The 18,627-nt window shown below is 44.4% G+C and overlaps 1 protein-coding gene across 15 annotated transcripts in view; it reads left to right on the plus strand.

Moving 5' to 3' along the window:
• The first annotated feature begins 2,515 nt into the window (after positions 1-2,515).
• The window catches only part of KLC1 (kinesin light chain 1), a 51,478-nt gene continuing 35,366 nt past the window's right edge, over positions 2,516-18,627 (plus strand). For 3 of the 15 annotated variants that reach the window (XM_019833679.3, XR_006600032.1, XR_006600033.1), the window contains exons 1-3: positions 2,524-2,758; positions 5,611-5,772; positions 16,532-16,793. In XM_019833679.3, coding sequence (XP_019689238.1) covers positions 5,759-5,772; positions 16,532-16,793 — 276 coding nt within the window. In that variant the 5' untranslated portion in view covers positions 2,524-2,758; positions 5,611-5,758. Of the gene's footprint in view, positions 2,759-5,610; positions 5,773-16,531; positions 16,794-18,627 lie in introns of all 15 variants that reach the window. The other 12 variants (XM_019833683.3, XM_045060589.1, XM_045060587.1 and 9 more) reach the window with 7 other exon arrangements.

Here is an 18,627-nt window from a genome sequence, read left to right on the forward strand (position 1 = left end):
TGGGGCTCGATCCCACGAACCATGAGATCATGACCTGAGCCGAAGTCAGACGCTTAGCTGACTGAGCCACCCAGGTGACCCTGATTCCAGAATATTTTTATAACCCCAGAAAGAAACCCTGAACCCATTAGCAGTCAGTCACCACCCTGCTTTCCCTCCAGCCCTTGGCAACCATGAATCTACTTCTGTCTCTGTAGACATTTCATATAAATGGAATTATGCAATATGTGGCCTTTTGTGTCTAGCTTGGTTCACTTAAGTACGTGTTTGTGAGGCCCAACCATGCTGTAGCATGGATCAGTATTTTGTTCCTTTTTATAGCCAAATAATACTCCATTGTGTGGATAGACCACATTTTGGCTGTTACGAATAATACCAAACTACTGGTGTGAAAGTTCTACATTTGTCCAGCATTGGTTTTGGACCATTTGTGTGCAGGTTTTTATGTAAACACGTTTTCAGTTTTTTTGGGTATTTACCCAGTGGTGGAACTGATTGGTCCTTCACTTAATTAAATTTTTTTTTTTTGAGAGAAAAAGCGTGCGTGTGTGTGTGTGTGTGTGTGTGTGTGTGTATGAATTGGGGAGGGACAGAGAGAGAGGGGAGCCCAGGCAGGCTCCACGCTGAAAGTGCAGGGCTCAATCTCATGAACCATGCATGAGATCATGATCTGAGCCGAAATCATTTTAAAGTTTTGACACTTGTATTACTTAATGCACAACACACTCTGTAATCTTGAGTTCCATGATACTGAATGTCTTGGTCTGTTTGGGTGGCTATAACAAAATACCATAATCTGGGGGACTTATGAACACCATGAATTTATTTCTCATCGTCCTGGACTGGGAATTCCAAGACCATGATGCTGGTAGATTCAGGGTCTGGTGAGGTTTGGTTTTTGCTTCATAGATGGCTGTCTTCTCTGTGTCCTCACTTGGCGGAAGGGGTGAGGGAGCTCTGTGGAGTCTCTTTTATAAGAGCACTGATCTCATTCCTTAGGGCTCCACCCTCATGACCTAAGTACCCACCTCAAAATAGCATCACCTTCGGGGTTAGGTTTCAACATATGAGTTTTGTCGGGACACAGACATTCATTCAGATCATGGCACTGAATATTTCCTTGAATACAACTTCAGTCATTTGCTGTAGGCTCATTAGAGGCTCTCTGGCTGCTTCTCGTTTCTCCCTCTCTGTGCCTAGTGCTCAGTCCGGCGTATGGTTGTGTGTAGAGAGATGGGCTGTGAGTCTAGCTGGCTGTGTTTCCCACTGGTTCAGCTCACATATCTCTTGGGAAAACATCTCGGTCGTGATGTTCTGCTACCAGTATTGGCAAAGTAAACATTTATCTGTTCTTCTATCTAATTTTTCTTTTTCTGTGCTAGACTTTGTTTTTCTAGGAACTTCATTTCATAGTCGAACTGTCAGGGGCGCCTGGGTGGCTCAGTCCATTGAGCATCCGACTTCAGCTCAGGTCATGATCTCGCAGTTTGTGGGTTCGAATCCCACGTCGGGCTCTGTGCTGAGAGCTCAGAGCCTGGAGCCTGCTTCAGATTCTGTCTCCAGCTCTCTGTGCCCCTCCCCTGCTTGTGCTCTGCCTCTCTCAATCTCTCAAAAATAAATAAAGGTTAAAAAATAAAAAAAAAAACTGTCAGAATAATTCATGTTTCTTTCTTGGCTGTCCTTCATTCTGTCGTTTTTTTCTATCACATTCTTTAAAAAAATTGAAATTTAAGTCCTGTAAAATAAAAGTTATTATTTTAAAGTATACAATTTGGTGAATTTTTTCTGTATTTTGGGCAACCACAACCACTGATCTAATTCCACACGTCTTTTAAATATATATATATTTAACTTTCTTTACTACATTAGCTCTTTCTTTCTTTCTTTCTTTCTTTCTTTCTTTCTTTCTTTCTTTCTTTTTTTCTTTCTTTCGAGAGTGTGAGCAGGGGAGAGGGGCGGGGAGGGGGAGAGACAGAGACAGAGAGAGAGAGACAGAGAGAGAGAGAGAGAGAGAATATCTCAGGCAGGTTCTGTGCTCAGTGCAGAGCCCAGTGGGGGGACCGTGAGATCATGGCCTGATCCAAAATCAAGAGTCAGATAGATGCTCAACTGACTGAGCCACCCAGATGCCCTTTTTTTGGTTAATTTTTGAGAGAGGGGGAAGGTTTGTTAAAATTTGTCAAACTATTGAAAATTGTATTCCCTGTTTGTAGAATGTGCGTGTATAATCTCATTGTCTGTAGGCAGTATAAATCTCATGTAAGTATAAAGGGAGTATAAATGTATGAAAAGATCAGGTGGTAGAGATGGGAAATAACATTACATGAAAATTGATAATTTGGTATGACAAAAATTCAGTATGTATGATCTAGTATAATCTTTAAAAAGTACTTTTAGCGTCCACCCAGTTCTGGTTTAATTTCTCTGTCTTATAAAATATTCAGTGTATTCAGCATTTCTATTCTTGTCTCACTTAGGTTGGTCTATTTTTATTGTGGCCGAAGTTTCAGATCCTTTCTATATTTGAGGGTTTGGGATGTTCCTTTGCCTGCAACCCCAGGCAGTCCGGAGAGGTGCTTGTCTGTTTTCTTCGTGAACCAGCGGAAGCACAGGGTGCTTGTGGTGTGTGTACGCGTGCGTGTACAGCAGTGTGGTCACTAAATCAAAGGTGCACCTGAACGCGGTGGAGGGAGCTTGGATCCTGTTCCTGTTCTGGGTAGTGTGGGCTACGTGTCTTCAACGGTCCGTCTCCTCATCTGTAAGTGGGAATTGTAATGATTGTTGCCTAAACCACTTACAGACTTTGTCTTTTGTTCTTCTAAAACAATACACGTGGGGCCCCTGGGTGGCTCGGTTGGTTGAACGTCTGGCTCTTGATCTCAGTTCAGGTCTTGGTCTCAGGATTGTGAGTTTGAGCCCCGCGTTGGGCTCCACGCTGGTAATGAACCCTACTTAAAAAAAACAAAAACCATACCCTTATGGAAATACTCCAGAAACTAAAATCCTGCACAGATGTGAGTTCTTACTATGCAGAGCACGTGTATGCTTTCCTGGTTTTGTCTTTATTAAAGTAACACGCATACTTTTTTGTATTCTTTGTAGGTAGATTTTTAAAGAACAAACTTTTTAGGATAGTTTTCTGTTGACAGAAAAGTTGGAAGACAGTACAAAATCCCTGCATGCCTGCACTCAATTTCTCTTAATGTCAACATTCTACATTATCATGGCACATTTATGACAACTAAGGAACTAGCATTGGTACATAATTTTAACCAAACTCCACATTTTATTTGGATTTTACTAGTTTTCCCCTAATATCCTTGTTCTGTTCAGAACCCCATCCAGGACACCATATCACACGTAGCCATCGTTTTTCCTGGTCTGTGAAGTACTGGTCAATATTTTGTAGAATAGCCCTCAACTTGTGTTTGTCTGACATTTTCCTCATGGTTGGATGGGTTTGCAGGTTTGAGAAGAAGCTCGCCGGGCCCAATTTTGGATTCCGAAACCATTTTACCATCAAACAAACCAAGGCCCCTTCAGATAATGGCTGATTCTAGGGCTGGGGCAGGGAGAGTACAAGACGAGCCTGGGACATCTTGTGGTGCTAGAAAGTACAGAAGTGCTCAAAAAGCAAAGGGGTAGGAGCATGTCAAAAGAACATGCGAGCCAGTTGACAGAACTCTCACTGGCCCAAACTGAGACAGTTTGAGCCACAAAATAAATAACATGGTATGTGTAATAACGAGTATTCTTTAGATAAAACCTGAAGTATAAAACAAACAGCTCCTGTCCATATTGACATTAATGGCTAAATAAGTAAATGAGGGATGAGGCAGAGAGGAGACACTGTCCTGTACAGAAGAACTCCAGACACCTTATAATCCCTCTTCACATTCGCTCTCCCCACCCCTCTGGGGGTGGGCTGCCCCCCTAGTGACGTGCTTCCTAAAGATGAGTGTCGAAAGGACAGCTGGAGTGGGTGTGTCTAGTGGAGGTAATCCTGCCCAGGGGAGGCCTGCACACACCACATCAGCCGGTGGTCAGGACTGGCACCGTTGCCTTTTAAGTCAGGGGGAGCACAGGGACTCTGGCTGTGATGCAGTGAGAATGGTACCCGTGGGTTTCAGAGTCACATAGTTTCATAAGTGTTGGTTTTTGCCACCGGCTTGCTCCCCCTTTCCTTCTTCCTAGAAATAACTTTTTGTTGTTGTTGTTGTTGTTTTTTAATTTTTAATTTCTTTTCTTTTCTTTCTTTCTTTCTTTCTTTCTTTCTTTCTTTCTTTCTTTCTTTCTTTCTTTCTTTCTTTCTTTCTTTCTTTCTTTCTTTCTTTCTTTCTTTTCTCTCCCTCTTTCTCTTTTTCTCTCCCTCTCTCTGTCTCTCTCTTTCTCTCTCTCTCTCTCTCTCTCTCTCTCTTCCTCTCTCTCTCTTCCTCTCTCTCTCTCTTCCTCACTCTCTTCCTCTCTCTCTCTCTTCCACTTCCTCCCTTCCTCCCTTCGTTTCTTCTTTCTTTGTAATGTTTATGTTATTTTTGAGAGAGAGAGAGAGAGCGAGCGAGCCCAAGCGGGGGAGGAACGGAGAAAGAGGGAGACACAGAATCTGAAGCAGGTTCCAGGCTCTGAGCTCTCAGTACAGAGCCCGATGCAGGGCTCGAACCCACAAACAATGAAATCATGACCTGAACTAAAGTCAGATACTTAACCAACTGAGCCACCCAGCCCCCAGTAAACATTTTTTTAAAGTTTTAAAATTTATTAGGGGAGGCGAATGGGGGAGGGGCAGAGAGCGAGGATCCCAAGCAGGCTCTGTGCTGTCAGCGCAGACCCCACCTGGGGCTCGATCTCACTAACCCTGAGCCAAAATCAAGAGTCAGATGCTTAACTAATTGAGCCACCCAGGCACCCGTTTTCACTTATTATTTTAAAATTATTAAAAAAAAATTATTTATTTTTGAGAGAGAGTGCAAATGCACGAGCAGGGGTGGGTGGGTAAAGAGAGGGAAACAGAGGATCCGAAGTGGGCTCCACGTTGACAGCAGAGAGCCCGACATGGGGCTCGAACCCACAAACCGGGAGATCACGACTTGGGCCAAAGCTAGAGGCTTAACTAACAGCCACCTGTGAAATGGTCCCGTTTTCACTACTTTTGAGTGAAATACAATTTTTACATAATTACTGCTGTTTCTAAATAACAGGCTTATGTTGCTGTCTGATGATTTTTTTTTTTTTTTTTTAAGATTTTACTTTTAAGTAATCTCTGCACCCAATGAGGGCCTCACACTTACAGCCTTGACATCAAGAGTCCGTGCTCTACTGACTGAGCCAGCCAGGCGTCCCTGATGGTTTTTCAGTTTTTGACTCCCTGTTCTAGATAATTGGGACTGAGCTCTTTCTTTGCTTTGCTTCACCACACAGGTGCAACCCCTTTGCATCTGCATAAGCTCCCTCCCCCAGAATTTAAATTTTGTTTAGGTGTGTCTTTACCGTTTATATTCTTATGACCGTATAAATGCCAGAGCTGATTTATGTAATGAACTGTGTGATTGCTTTTCCTGTTTGACCTTTTGTTTCCTTAGGAGTTAATTATCTTGTTTTCATTTCCTTTTTAAGTTGGTGCTGATTCACCCGCCGTCTCCAGCACTCGTCCGGTGGTGGGTGCAGAGTCCCGTCTTCCCCCCGGGGGACCCTGTGCCCTGTGTTCCATGTTTTCTTCTTGACTTCTCATTTTGCTTGAGCGCATCTTCCTGTAGCCTGAGAAATGGTGCATGAGAGGTAAAAGTTTGTGAGACCTTGTATGTCTGAAAATGTTATTATTCTGTCCCCATGGTTGATGGAGAGTTTAGCTGGCTTTGGAATTGGAAATTGGAAATAATTTTCCTTCAGAGCTTTGGAGGCATTTGTTTAATTGCCTTTTGCTTCCAGTTTTGCTCTTGAGAAGTCTGAAGCCATTCTGATTGTTTAATTCTGTCTATATGACCCCTACCCCTGAGCCCCTGGGAGCGTGTAGGAGATATATATATATATCTATATCTGTTCTGTATCTGTATATTTAAGTTTATTTATTTTGAGAGAGACAGAGACAGTGCAGGTGGGGAGAGGCATAGAGAGGGAGACAGAATCCCAAGCAGGCTCCGCACTGTCAGTGCAGAGCCCGACCTGGGGCTCCAACCCATGAAACCATGAGATCATGACCTGAGCTGAAATCAGGAGTCAGATGCTCAACCGACTTGAGTCACCCAGGTGCCGCAGGATATTCTTTTGTCACCACATTTTTATTTTCTTTAAAAAGTGTTTTTTTCATACGGTCCACATCCTATGCTTGGGACAGCGTCTGGCATAGGTAGAGTTGGTGCCCAGTAAGTAATTAACTGTCACTGAGCTGGTTGCACCTCTCACCTCCTTCTTTGGAGGCCAAGGCCTAGCTGTTGGTGTTCTGCAGGCCAGGTCATAGGTGACCGTTGGATCCTCCAGCCTCTCATGTTGCCTCGCTCAAGTTCCTGCCGCTCACCTGCCAATGGCTCAGTGGACATAGTCCTACTTCTCGGTTTGAAGCATCAACTTCTCATTGCACAGAATTGTCCACTTAATTTTTTAAAGATTTATTTATTTATTTATTTTGAGGGAGAGAGTGAGCATGAGTGGGGGAGGGGCAGAGAGAGAGGGAGAAAGAGAGAGAACCCCAAGCAGGCTCTGCGCTGTCAGCACAGAGCTCGATGCGGGGCTCGATCTCTTGAGTGAGATCATGACCTGAGCCAGGATCGAAAGTTGGACCCTCAACCGCCTGAGCCACCCACATGCGCCCAGAATTGTCCACTTTAAATTTGTCAGTTTTCATCATCCCTAACAGGAGTTGATTTTGTAACACTGAAGATTTCTCTTAGTCAGTGGTGTGTTAGAGCAAGTAAACTCAGTCTTGGAGCACTTAGCTGGCTCAGTTGGTAAACGTGTGACTGTTGATCTTGGGGTCATGAGTTTGAGCCTCATGTTGGGTGTACAGATTACCTAAAATCAATAAATAAAATTTAAAAAATTCTCAGTCTTTGCCTAACAGACCGGTTATGTTAAAGGACAAATTAAGAGAATAATTTTAGTATTAGTAGGGGCTATTTTCAATTTTGCATATTACCTCTGCTTGGAGTATTTCAGAGTAGAAGTAAAGCAACAGAATATGCAAATTAATATTGCTGTCTGGTATTTTTGTCATACTTGAGTAATGGTGCCTTAGTGATATGCCAGTGTGTTAGTTACTGCTAGTCATATCTTTAGTTACTGTCAAGGTCTAAATCCTCTCCTTATGTGTATTCTGAGAAATTCATGATACAGACGAAGATGGATGGTTCAGTTGCCTTGTCCATTTATTTCAGGTTTGAGCATGTAGGGATTTAATTTTCTTTTTATTTTTAATTAAACAAAATTTAACGTTAAAATTATTTTAGAGGGGAGAGAGAGCATGCAAGGGGGGGAGGGGCAGAGGGAGGGAGGGAGGGAGAGAGAGAGAGAGAGAGAGAGAGAAAAAGAGAGAAAATGAGAATACCAAGCAGGCTCCACACTCAGCACAGAACCCCATGCAGGCCTTAATCCCATGACCTGAGCCGATATCAAGAGTGACCTGAACAGAAATTGACAGTGGGCTCAGTGGACAGGATGCTCAACTGACTGAGCCACCCGGGCACCCCTAAATTTTTTTCTGGGAGGAGGTTGGGAAGGAAGAGGGAGAGGGAGGGAGAGAATCTGAAGCAGGTTCCTGCCCAGCGTGGAGCCCTGTGCAGGGCTCGACTTCATGACCATGGGATCATGACCTGAGCTGAAATCAAGTCAGACGCTTAACTGACTGAGCCACCCTGGCGTCCCTAATTTCTTTCTTAAATCAAGGGCCTGTTTTGGTTTCCTGTATTTCCAAAGGGAAGTCAGGCCTTTGAAAGGACAACATTGTATAATTGACCCTTCAATAACACAAAGGTTCTAGGCCCCGACACCCAACACCTGACAGCCCCGTACAGTCAGAGATCTGCCTGTAACTTTGGACTCCTCAAACACTTAACTACTAATAGCCCACTGTTGACTGGAAGCCTTGCTGATGATATAAATAGTTGATAAACATGTATTTTATGTTACATATGTTATACGCTACATTCTTACGATAAAGTAAGGCAGAGGAAAGAAAACTATTAAGAAAACCGTAGAGAAAATGTATTTACGTTACAACACCATAAAATATCCACGTAGACGTGGACCTGCACAGTTCACACTCGTGTTCAAGTGTCAGCTGGACTCCCTCACTTCTGCCCTCTGGTAGTTCATAAGAGAGCATGTCTGTTTTTATTGTTTTTCAACTGGCATCTTAGAAATAAATATTGCCGGATTTTTGGGCTACAAAATGTTACATGTAGGATTTAACTGGGGATCTGAATGTGGAGATAAACTAGGTTTCTTGGGTGTTGTGTCACATGAGTCACATGAGTGATGTGAATCCTTGGATATGAGAGTCGTGTGTATTAAAAATACACATCAAAACCATTATTCTACCCAATAAAAATAGCAAAGATTGAACCATGATTTAAAATAATGGAGACAAAAGTAGTTCTAAAATTAAAGAAAGGTGGAAGATTAAGCTTTAGGATTATTTTTCTCTTTATTATTTTAGGTAGTGACTTTGTAATCTGTGGACACAGTACAGACTTTGTTGAGGATTTGAATGAGACAAGCAGCGTAATAGACCATAACAGCTTTGCCTGTTGAACGGTGGATTTGAGAGGTTTGACCATAAGAAGGGCTTCTCTTGGGGCGCCTGGGTGGCGCAGTCGGTTAAGCGTCTGACTTCAGCCAGGGCACGATCTCGCGGTCCGTGAGTTCGAGCCCCGCGTCGGGCTCTGGGCTGATGGCTCGGAGCCTGGAGCCTGTTTCCGATTCTGTGTCTCCCTCTCTCTCTGGCCCTCTCCCGTTCATGCTCTGTCTCTCTCTGTCCCAAAAATAAAGGTTGGAAAAAAAAATTAAAAAAAAAAAACAAAGGAAGTGTACCATTAAAAAAAAAAATAAAGTTTTTGTTAGGTTGTTTAAGTAATCTCTGCACCCAACCTGGGGCTCGAACTCACAACACGGAGATCAAGAGTCGCACGGTCTTCCACCTGAGCCAGCCGAGCACCCCGTGTTTCATTGATTTATTGAGCACATACTTCCTGCGTGCCTGTGGAGCGGCAGTCATTGTTCTGGGCGACTCATTGTTCCAGAATCACTGGGAAGCACACACAGCCCGAGAGTTACAAGAAAGTCTTAGGGATGCTGTGGTTGCTAGGCTGACAAAGTGTGGTGTTTGAGCAGACGTGGAGTCCCGTTATTTTACCCTTTAGAAATCAGTGTAACCGTTACAAGAATCCTTTCAGCTGAGAGTTCATTTGGCAAACTTGAGAGGTTTCTTATTTTAAGTGAACTCTTACCTATCTTTCTTTTAGTTTTCTGCCATTTTGTTCAGGGCCCGCTCTTTACCTTCACCTAGATGCATATATGTCTTCGCCTGAGGTTTCTTCTAGTTTCTTGTGGTACTTTCTTCACTTAATTTTTTTAATCAAAATGGAATTTAGTGTACAGTGACGGTAGGAATACAACACCTTTTTTCCCCCTAAATAGCCAGTTCCTCTAGCACTCTTTTTTATATAAGCTATCTTTGGTCATAATGACTTCGCCTGGAACTTAAGAGAGCTACGGAGCAGTCTAAGCATGTATGCTGCTGTGGGTTTCCCTCTGAAGAAGTGGCATGTGTAGGTCTATTTATGGGATGGTGGGTCGGATGAGGGGGTATGGAAACTGCTATGATTGAGGGGTACCTGAGGGTGGCGTGAGGTATGAGCTCGGGAAACGGAAGATTTGGAGAGTCCCCTGACTGAACCACAATGTTTGAAATGTCTTGTAAGATAGTAAATGTATTCTTTGTTTATATTAGAGGGGAGAAGTTGCCTCAATGGATAGAAATTTAAGGAGGGAGATGGAACTCAGCAGAAGGAATAACTTTCTAACTACCTATCCGAGCAGTCTAACAAGGAATCAGCTGTCTTGCAAAGCACTGAGGCCCATGTTAGAGGTGTGTCTGCAGGTGTTGAGCGGTCACTCATCAGGGATGTTCCCGGTTGCTTAGCTCCCAGGTGGAAGCTGCACTGATTACGGTCAGCCACTGTGCTTGGTGACTCAGCTGCATTCTCCTGTGCCTTTAACTGCCCGGACAGTAGGCCCCCTCTAATCTCTGGGACCCAGGGTAGTTTGGGGACTTCGCCCGTGCTGTGGTGGTGGAGCCAGGCTCTGCACCTGCTTGCTCTGGATTCTGAGGCCCATGCTTTTCCACATAGCACCCTGTCCTCTCAGTGCCTTTTTTTTTTTTTAAGTTTATTTTGAGAGAGAGAGAGGGTGTATAAGTCGGGGAGGGACAGAGAGAGAGAGAGAATCCCAAGCAGGCTGCACACTGTTAGTGCAGAGCCCAGTGTGGGGCTCTAACTCACAAACCTCGGGATCATGACCTGGGCTAAAGTAAGCCCTGTAGGCGCCCATCATCTCCGTTCTTAAGAGAGCTAAGTGCCTCCCAAGAGCATTTGGATTCTTAACTGATTTTCTGTTAAGAATAAGTTAAAAAGAAATCTACCTTAACTGCTCCCCCACCCTTTTATTTGTGCACGTCCAGATGACATTTGTATTTATTATCCTTGTCTGTGGTTAAAGCCTCTACGAGAGTGTGAGCACGCGGTGCAGTGTCACCAGTTCTGTTGCATATTCCCTGAGGAATTAAATTTGGATTTCTTTTTTAAGTTTGTTTATTTTTAGTAATCTCTACACGCAACGTGGGGCTCAAACTCATGACCCTGAGATCAAGAGTCACACGCTCTACCGACTGAGCCAGCCAAGTGCCCCAGATTTGGTTTTCTTCAAATGTGTTGACTTATTCTTTAAATGCATTTACTTACTTGAGGTATCACCTCAGTTAAACGATTAAATTTTCCCATTTTGTTGTGATTTTTTTTCTGGTCTATGAATCCTACCTGGTAGGATTTTGCTATTCCTGTTTAAACTCTTTGCCCCTCCCCATTTTTTCTCTTTTGCATAAGCAAAACTGCCCTCTCTTCCCCTTTTATCAGCCGCCACTCGAACCTCTAAAGATAGGACAATGACCATCTTCGTGATTGGTTGGGATTTAATTTTTTTTTTTTAAGTTTTAAATGTTAGATCTGCTATAGTTAACATGCAGCGTGATGTTAGTTTGAGGGGGACAATATAGTGATTCGACAATTGCATAGGTCCCCTGGTGGTCATCCCAAGTACACTCCTTAATCCCTATCACTTACTTCTCCCATCCCCCCATCTACCTCCCTGCTGGTGGCCATCAGTGTGTTCTCTGTAGTTAGGAGTCTGTTTCTTGGTTTGCCTGTCTCTGTCTTTCCTTTCTTGTTTGTTTTGTTTCTTAAATTCCACATATGAGTGAAATCCTATGGGATTTGTCTCTCTCTGACTTATTTCACTTAGCGTTACACCCTCTAGATCCATAGAGGTTGCAAGTGGCAAGATTTCCTTCTTTTTTTTTAAATGGCTGAGTAATACTCCATTTTTGTCCATTCATCAGTCCATAGACATTTGGGCTTATCATAATTTGGCTATTGTTGATAATGCGGATGTAAACATTGGGGTGTGTGTATCCCTTCAAATTAGTGTTTTTATATTTTTCGGGTAAATACCTGGTAGTTCAGTTACTGGATTGTAGGGTATAATTCTGTTTTTAACTTTCTGAGGAATGGACAGGATTCATGGACATTGACACGATTTACTGCCCATTCATGCCGAGACAGGTGGTTTGAGTAATGAAGTTGCTCTCACTTCTCACTAGAGTCTCCAGACTCTCCTTTTCATCCCCGAGTTTAATAGTGTCTGAAAAGACTGAGAAGGTGCTTGCTGGGTGTTTTGCTTTCCAGGGAGAGGCATGAGCCTCATTCTGGCAGAGGGCTAGGGAAGAGAGCGCAGCGTATCTGCTGGGCTGTGATCATGCCACTACCACCGAGTTGTCTTCCCTCTCCTGGCACTGCCCAGCCCCATTCATTCTCCCCGCAGGCTCCTGCCTTCAGAATGCAGCTGTCCTCTGGCTTACTCCCCTGGACTCTGGCCTTGTCACCACGAGCCTCGAGCACCATGACCTGTGGCCTGACGAGGCTGCTCGCAGGCAGTGGGTGCTTTCCCGCCTCTGCCCTGGCCCCTGTTGCTCCCCTGGCTGGGAGTGCCCTCCGCACTCCCGTCTGGAGGAGATGGGCTCATCTGGTAAGGCTGCCTTACCTCAGGAGCGGTTTCTTCGTGTGTCTGGCCTCCCCTCTCCAGTGGAGGTGCCTGCTGCCCCCCCCCCCCTCAGTTCGTGCTCCCACCTTGCAGGCCCCGACAGTGCCTTTAGCTCTTGCTGTTCGTATATGCTTAGTTTATCTTCTGGTAGCCTGTGGGTCCCAGCTGTCTGCATTCTAGGCCCTAGCTTGGAGTTTCAGTAAGACACTTGGATCTTCTAGTTTGGGGAAAAAAAGACTAAAATGTTGCATCATTTGGAAATTGCCACCAAAGGTGGAGAGGGAGGTCTTCAGTTTGATTTGCCTCTTTCCTCTAGAGACACCTGCTCTGGACATCCACCTCTTCACCATCCTCCTCACTGTGCATGGCGATCAGGCTGACACTTTGACGTAGTGCCATTGGGAGCTGCTCCTGAAATGTTTTGTTAATTTGTTCAGCAAATATGTAGTTAGCATTTACTGTGTGACAGACTGGGACCGAGGCGGCCTGCTCGCCTGGATTTGCAGTGGGGTTGGAGAGCCATAAAGTAGATATATGACAGATGTAATGGCAATACAGACTGTCAGGTAGAGGAGTTACCTCTGTTCTTTTGTTGTTTTCTGAGTTCTTTGTGGTACAGAGGTGGATTTCTCTGAATAGTCCTACAGAGATAGCCTCTAAATTTCAAGAGAAATTGGCTCTCTTTATTTTCAGCTGGTCAGTTAAAAGGATTACTGGTTTTTTTTTTAAATTTATTTTTTAATTTTTAAAAATTTACATCCATACTAGCATATAGTGCAACACTGATTTCAGGTGTAGGTTCCTTAGTGCCCCTCCCCCACTTAGCCCATCCCCCCCCCACAACCCCTCCCATAACCCTCAGTTTGTTCTCCATATTTATGAGTCTCTTCTGTTTTGTCCCCCTCCCTGTTTTTATATTATTTTTGTTTCCCTTCCCTTATGTTCGTCTGTTTTGTCTCTTAAAGTCCTCATATGAGTGAAGTCATGTGATTTTTGTCTTTCTCTGACTAATTTCACTTAGCCTAATACCCTCCAGTTCCATCCACGTAGTTGCAAATGGCAAGATTTCGTTCTTTTTGATTGCTGAGTAATACTCCATTGTGTGTGTGTGTGTGTGTGTGTGTGTGTGTGTGTGTGTGTGTGTGTGTGTGTATACACACACACACACACACACACACCACATCTTCTTTATCCATTCATCTGTTGATGGAGATTTGAGCTCTTTCCATACTTTGGCTACTGTTGATAGTGCTGCTATAAACATGGGGGTGCGTGTGTCCCTTCGAAACAGCACACCTGCATCCCGTGGATAAATACCTAGTAGTGCAATTGCTGTGTCGTAGGGTAGTTCTATTTTTAGTGTTGTGAGGAACCTCCATACTGTTTTCCAGAGTGGCTGCACCAGCTTGCATTCCCAAGGAATTGACTTTTTGCAGTTATGCAAAAATAGCAATTTTCCACTGTAGAACTGTGTGTACAGTTGTTAACATGGCCCTTTCATTAACTGCTTGGAGCCTTTACTCCCAAATCCTGGAATGAGTGGCCTGTATTTGGTGCTTTGACACTGCTTCCCTTCACGCACCACTATCAATACCTGTGTTCACCAGGTGGTCTGCCAGGGCTCAGGAGCTGCCCTAGGGCCTGTGATTTAGTGGGGCCTGAGATAAGGTCCCTGGCCTTTTTTTTTTTTTTTTTAATGTTTTTATTTATTTTTGAGAGAAAGAGACAGAGTGCCAGTGGAGTAGGGGCAGAAAGAGGGAGACAACCGATCTGAAGCAGGCTCTGAGCTGACAGCAGCGAGCTCAGTGTGGGGCTCGAACTCATGAGCCATGAGATCATGAGCTGAGCTCAAGTTGGACTTCTAACTGACGGAGCCACCCAGGTGCTCTGAGTCCCTTGCTTTTTATTTTTTTTTTTGTGTTTTAAGAGCTTATATATTTGTTTTGAGGGAGAGAGCAGGAGAGAGTGCACGGGGGAGGGGCAGAGAGAGAGGGAGAGAGAGAATCCCAAGCAGGCTCCATATGGTCAGCACAGAGCCCGACGCAGGGCTCCATCCCACGAACTGTGAGATCACGACCTGAGCTGAAATCAAGAGCCAGATGCTTGGAGCACCTGGGTGGCTCAGTCAGTTAAGTGTCTGACTTCAGCTCAGGTCATGATCTCACAGTTTGTGAGTTTGAGCCCTGTGTTGGGGTCTGTGCTGACAGCTCAGAGTCTGCTTCCTATCTTCTGTTCCTCTCTCTCTGCCTCCTCCGCCCCCCCCGCCCCCACTCACTCAAAAAATAAACATTAAAAAAAAAAAGTCAGATGCTCAACCAACTGAGCCACCCAGGTGCCCCCCCCCCCCACCCCCCTTGCCTTTTAAGTAGAGCTTACATTCAAGGCTGGAAGGCAGTATGTGGAAACAAACAAGATTTCAGGTGGTGCTAAGTGCTCTGGAGGAAATTACTTTGATGTGTAATCTGACTTCAATCCCTGTCCGTGAACAACCTTTCTTTTTTAAATGTTTTTTTAATTTTTTTAAGATTTAAAAAAAATTAAAAAAAATTTTTTTAATGTTTATTTACTTTTGAGATAGAGCGTGACCAGGGGAGGGTCAGAGAGAGAGGGAGACACAGAATCCAAAGCAGGCTCCCGGCTCTGAGCTGTCAGAGCCTGATGCAGGGCTCGAACTCAAGGACAGTGAGATCATGACCTGAGCCGAAGTCAGAGGCTTAACCGACTGAGCCACCCGGGTGCCCCATAAAAATCTTTTTTATTTAAAAGAGGGAGAATGAGGGAGGGAGGGTCAGAGAGAGGGAGAGAGTGGGAGAGAGAATCCCAAGCAGGCTCTGCGCTGTTAGTGCAGAGCCCAATGTGGGGCTCAAACTCACAAACTGAGATCAGGACCTGAGCTGAAATCAAGTGTCCGATGCTTAACCAACTGAACCACCCAGGTGCCCCCTGAACAACCTTCTTTAATATTCACTGTGGCGTGGCTTTCCTTTCCTTTCCTTCCCTTCCCCTTCCCCTTCCCCTTCCCCTTCCCCTTCCCCTTCCCCTTCCCCTTCCCCTTCCCCTTCCCCTTCCCCTTCCCCTTTCCCTTTCCCTTCCCTTTCTTTTCTTTTTTTGTTTTTAATATTTTTTTTTTGTTTATTTATTTTTAGAGAGAAAGCACAAGTGGGGGAGGGGAAGAAAGAGAGAGACACAAAATCTGAAGCAGCTCCAGGCTCTGAGCTGTCAGAGCCTGATGCAGGGCTCGAACCCACAAGCTGTAAGATCATGACAGACGCTCAGCAGACTGAACCACCCAGGCACCCTGTCCCTCTCCTTTTTCTCTTTCTCTTTCTCTTTCTCTTTCTCTTTCTCTTTCTCTTTCTCTTTCTCTTTCTCTTTCTCTTTCTCTCTTCTTCCTCTTCCTCTTCCTCTTCCTCCCTCCCTCCCTCCCTCCCTCCCTCCCTCCCTCCCTCCCTAAAACTGAGTTATGGGATTTAAAAACATCCACAAACCTAGACAGTTGGTAAAGTGGGGACAGTTGCTTAGTGTCCGCAGTCACCGTGATTTTGCTGATGCTGTTTTATGCCCCTTTCATTTTTCTTTCTTATTGTAGTATTTTAGAGCCCGTTCCAGACACTGTATGATTTCACGAAATCTTGTTGGCCTCTCGGCTATTCCGATCCCAGAGGCCCGTGGGGCCCCCGTTCTCCTTGAGTCTTTACCGTGCTGATGATCCTGCTCATGTCACTCTCTCACCGTGTTTCAGACGGACCTAGTCCTTCTCCTGCTACTCTGATTGTTCCCATGTTCCTTTGCTGGTTTTCTTCCTTCTTCCAACTGTGACCACTTCTCAAGGCTTTGTCTGGTAAATATGTTACCAAGAATTTACTGTCCTTTCTGCATTTCATTAAGGGGGAAAAAAGCTTGCAAACATTCAGAGAACTTTTGTTCACTGAGGCTTTGTGCTTTGGAAATGCCATTTGGTGGTTTTGCTGCTTTTAATCTTTGGCATTAATTTCAGTTGCTGTCATTTGTTCCATTAAAAAGAATCCAGACCTGAGCCAGAAAAATAATTAAATTGGTCTGCAAAGGGAAAACAAACAGTACAGTATTTCAACAAGTCACAAATACATGTTTATTATTCACCTAAAAGAATGTTAATTTAAGACTCTTCACACAATGTCTTTTATTAAAGATGTAACATAAATCAAACCTGTAATGAGATACCTAATTTGTTTTCCTTTTTCCATTCTAGAATGTATGACAACATGTCCACAATGGTGTATATAAAGGAAGACAAGTTGGAGAAGCTTACACAGGATGAGATTATTTCTAAGACAAAGCAAGTGATTCAGGGGCTGGAAGCTCTGAAGAACGAGCATAATTCCATTTTACAAAGTTTACTGGAAACACTGAAGTGTTTGAAGAAAGATGATGAAAGTAATCTGGTGGAGGAGAAATCAAACATGATCCGGAAGTCACTGGAAATGCTGGAGCTTGGCCTGAGTGAGGCACAGGTATACGTGAGGTCGCCTCAGACAGGAACGTGCACTTGACAGTCTGGAGAAATGGAGACTTCATCTGAAATACGTAGTTTAATTAAACTAGAGGGAAGATACTTACAGAATAACAGAGATCAGCTTGTATGTAATATAAATGATGATTGATTTGGGTACGTCTAAGTTTTAACAAGCAGAGGCAGTAAAATAGAGGTAACCCTGTTTGTCATTTAGGATTTGATTTTGGCTGCATATGTCATAAATGAAAACAGTGGCTTAAACATCACAGACATGTATAAGAGAAATACCAAGGTAGGCCGCCCCAGACAGGTTGTGTAGCTGCACAGTCCTCAGGGATGCCCAGGCCTCTGCATTGTGCTGCACACAGCTTTTTTTGTGGAGTCAGAGCTGCAACCTTTTATGGAGTCCAGCTGCAGCCACATGACCACATTCTAGGATAGGGAAGGGACAGGAAGGGTGTGCCTCCTCCCTTTACTTCCTCCAGCTGGTACACAGCATTGCTTACATTTCTTTGGCCACACCTTGTTTCATGGCCACACCTAGTTGTGAGGGAGACTGGGGAATGCTGCCCTGCCCACTTACATTTCCACCTTCTTAAGCCTAAGGAACAAGGGAGAATGGATATTGCCAACAGCTAATAGTCTCTGCAGTACCCTAAGACAAGATTGCTAAACCTTTGTGGGTTTGTTTGTTTTTTAAGTGCTTGAATTTATTTATTTTTGAGAGAGAGAGGGCAGCGGAGGGGCAGAGAGAGGACAGAGGACGCCAAGGGAGCTCTGTGCTGATAGCAGAGAGTTCCACATGGGCCTCAAACTCACAGACCGTGAGATCATGGCCTGAGCCACCCAGGTGCACCTAAACCTTTGTTGTTGTTGTTTTTTTTTAATGTTTCTTTATTTTTGAGACAGAGACAGAGCATGAATGGGGGAGGGTCAGAGAGAGAGAGGGAGACACAGAATCTGAAGCAGGCTCCAGGCTCCGAGCTGTCAGCACAGAGCCTGACGCGGGGCTCGAACTCAACGGACCGTGAGATCATGACCTGAGCCGAAGTCGGAAGCTCAACCGACTGAGCCACCCACGTGCCCCTAAACCTTTGTTTTTTGACTAAACCTTTGTTTTTATCATGCTGGACATACAGGTGAAAAATTAGAAACAGCTAGGTGGTAACTGTTCCCCTGATAACTGTTGGCTCTGCCAGCACATTTCAGGTAAATTTACATACACTGAAATTTGGCCTCTCTTTTTCTTGGCTTTCCTCTTGTGCGGTGAATGAAGAAAGAAGTGGGGCCTGCTAGGTTCCTAAGTCCCACATCCATGAAGAGGACACTGTTCTATTCCACAGTGACTATTCATACCCTCATTCTAGAGTTTTTCATTCCCACTGTGTGAAAGACTAATTGTGGAACTTTGTGTTTGCTTATTGTGAATCTGTTATAAGGCAAATTCTGTTGAAAAGTGATATGAATATGGACTTCCTTTTTAGTTTGGCAAGTACTAGGGTTAAGAACAAAGGAGAAAAAAGCCTTACTTTCTGGAGTTCAGGTTTGAAACTAGGAGGATGGTAGAGGGAAAGGCAGTTGCATGGTCTAAAGACAGAATGGACTGGGGCCGACTTTTCCCAGCTCACTCTGCGCGTGTACTTCTAGGAGCTTGCTAATGCCTCAGGCAGGCCTGTCCCTGAAACTAATCAGTGTACCACAGGCAGAGCCCTGGGGCCGTCACCAGATTTTACAGCCTGGACTTAAGCTTATGAATGCAAAGTACATTCTGACAGCCTGGCGAGCTACAAAGATTTCTTCCCTTACCTTGGAACATCAAAGATTTGTCTGCC

Source organism: Felis catus, chromosome B3, assembly GCF_018350175.1.
Source record: "Felis catus isolate Fca126 chromosome B3, F.catus_Fca126_mat1.0, whole genome shotgun sequence".
In the NCBI taxonomy this organism is placed as follows: Eukaryota; Metazoa; Chordata; class Mammalia; order Carnivora; family Felidae; genus Felis; species Felis catus.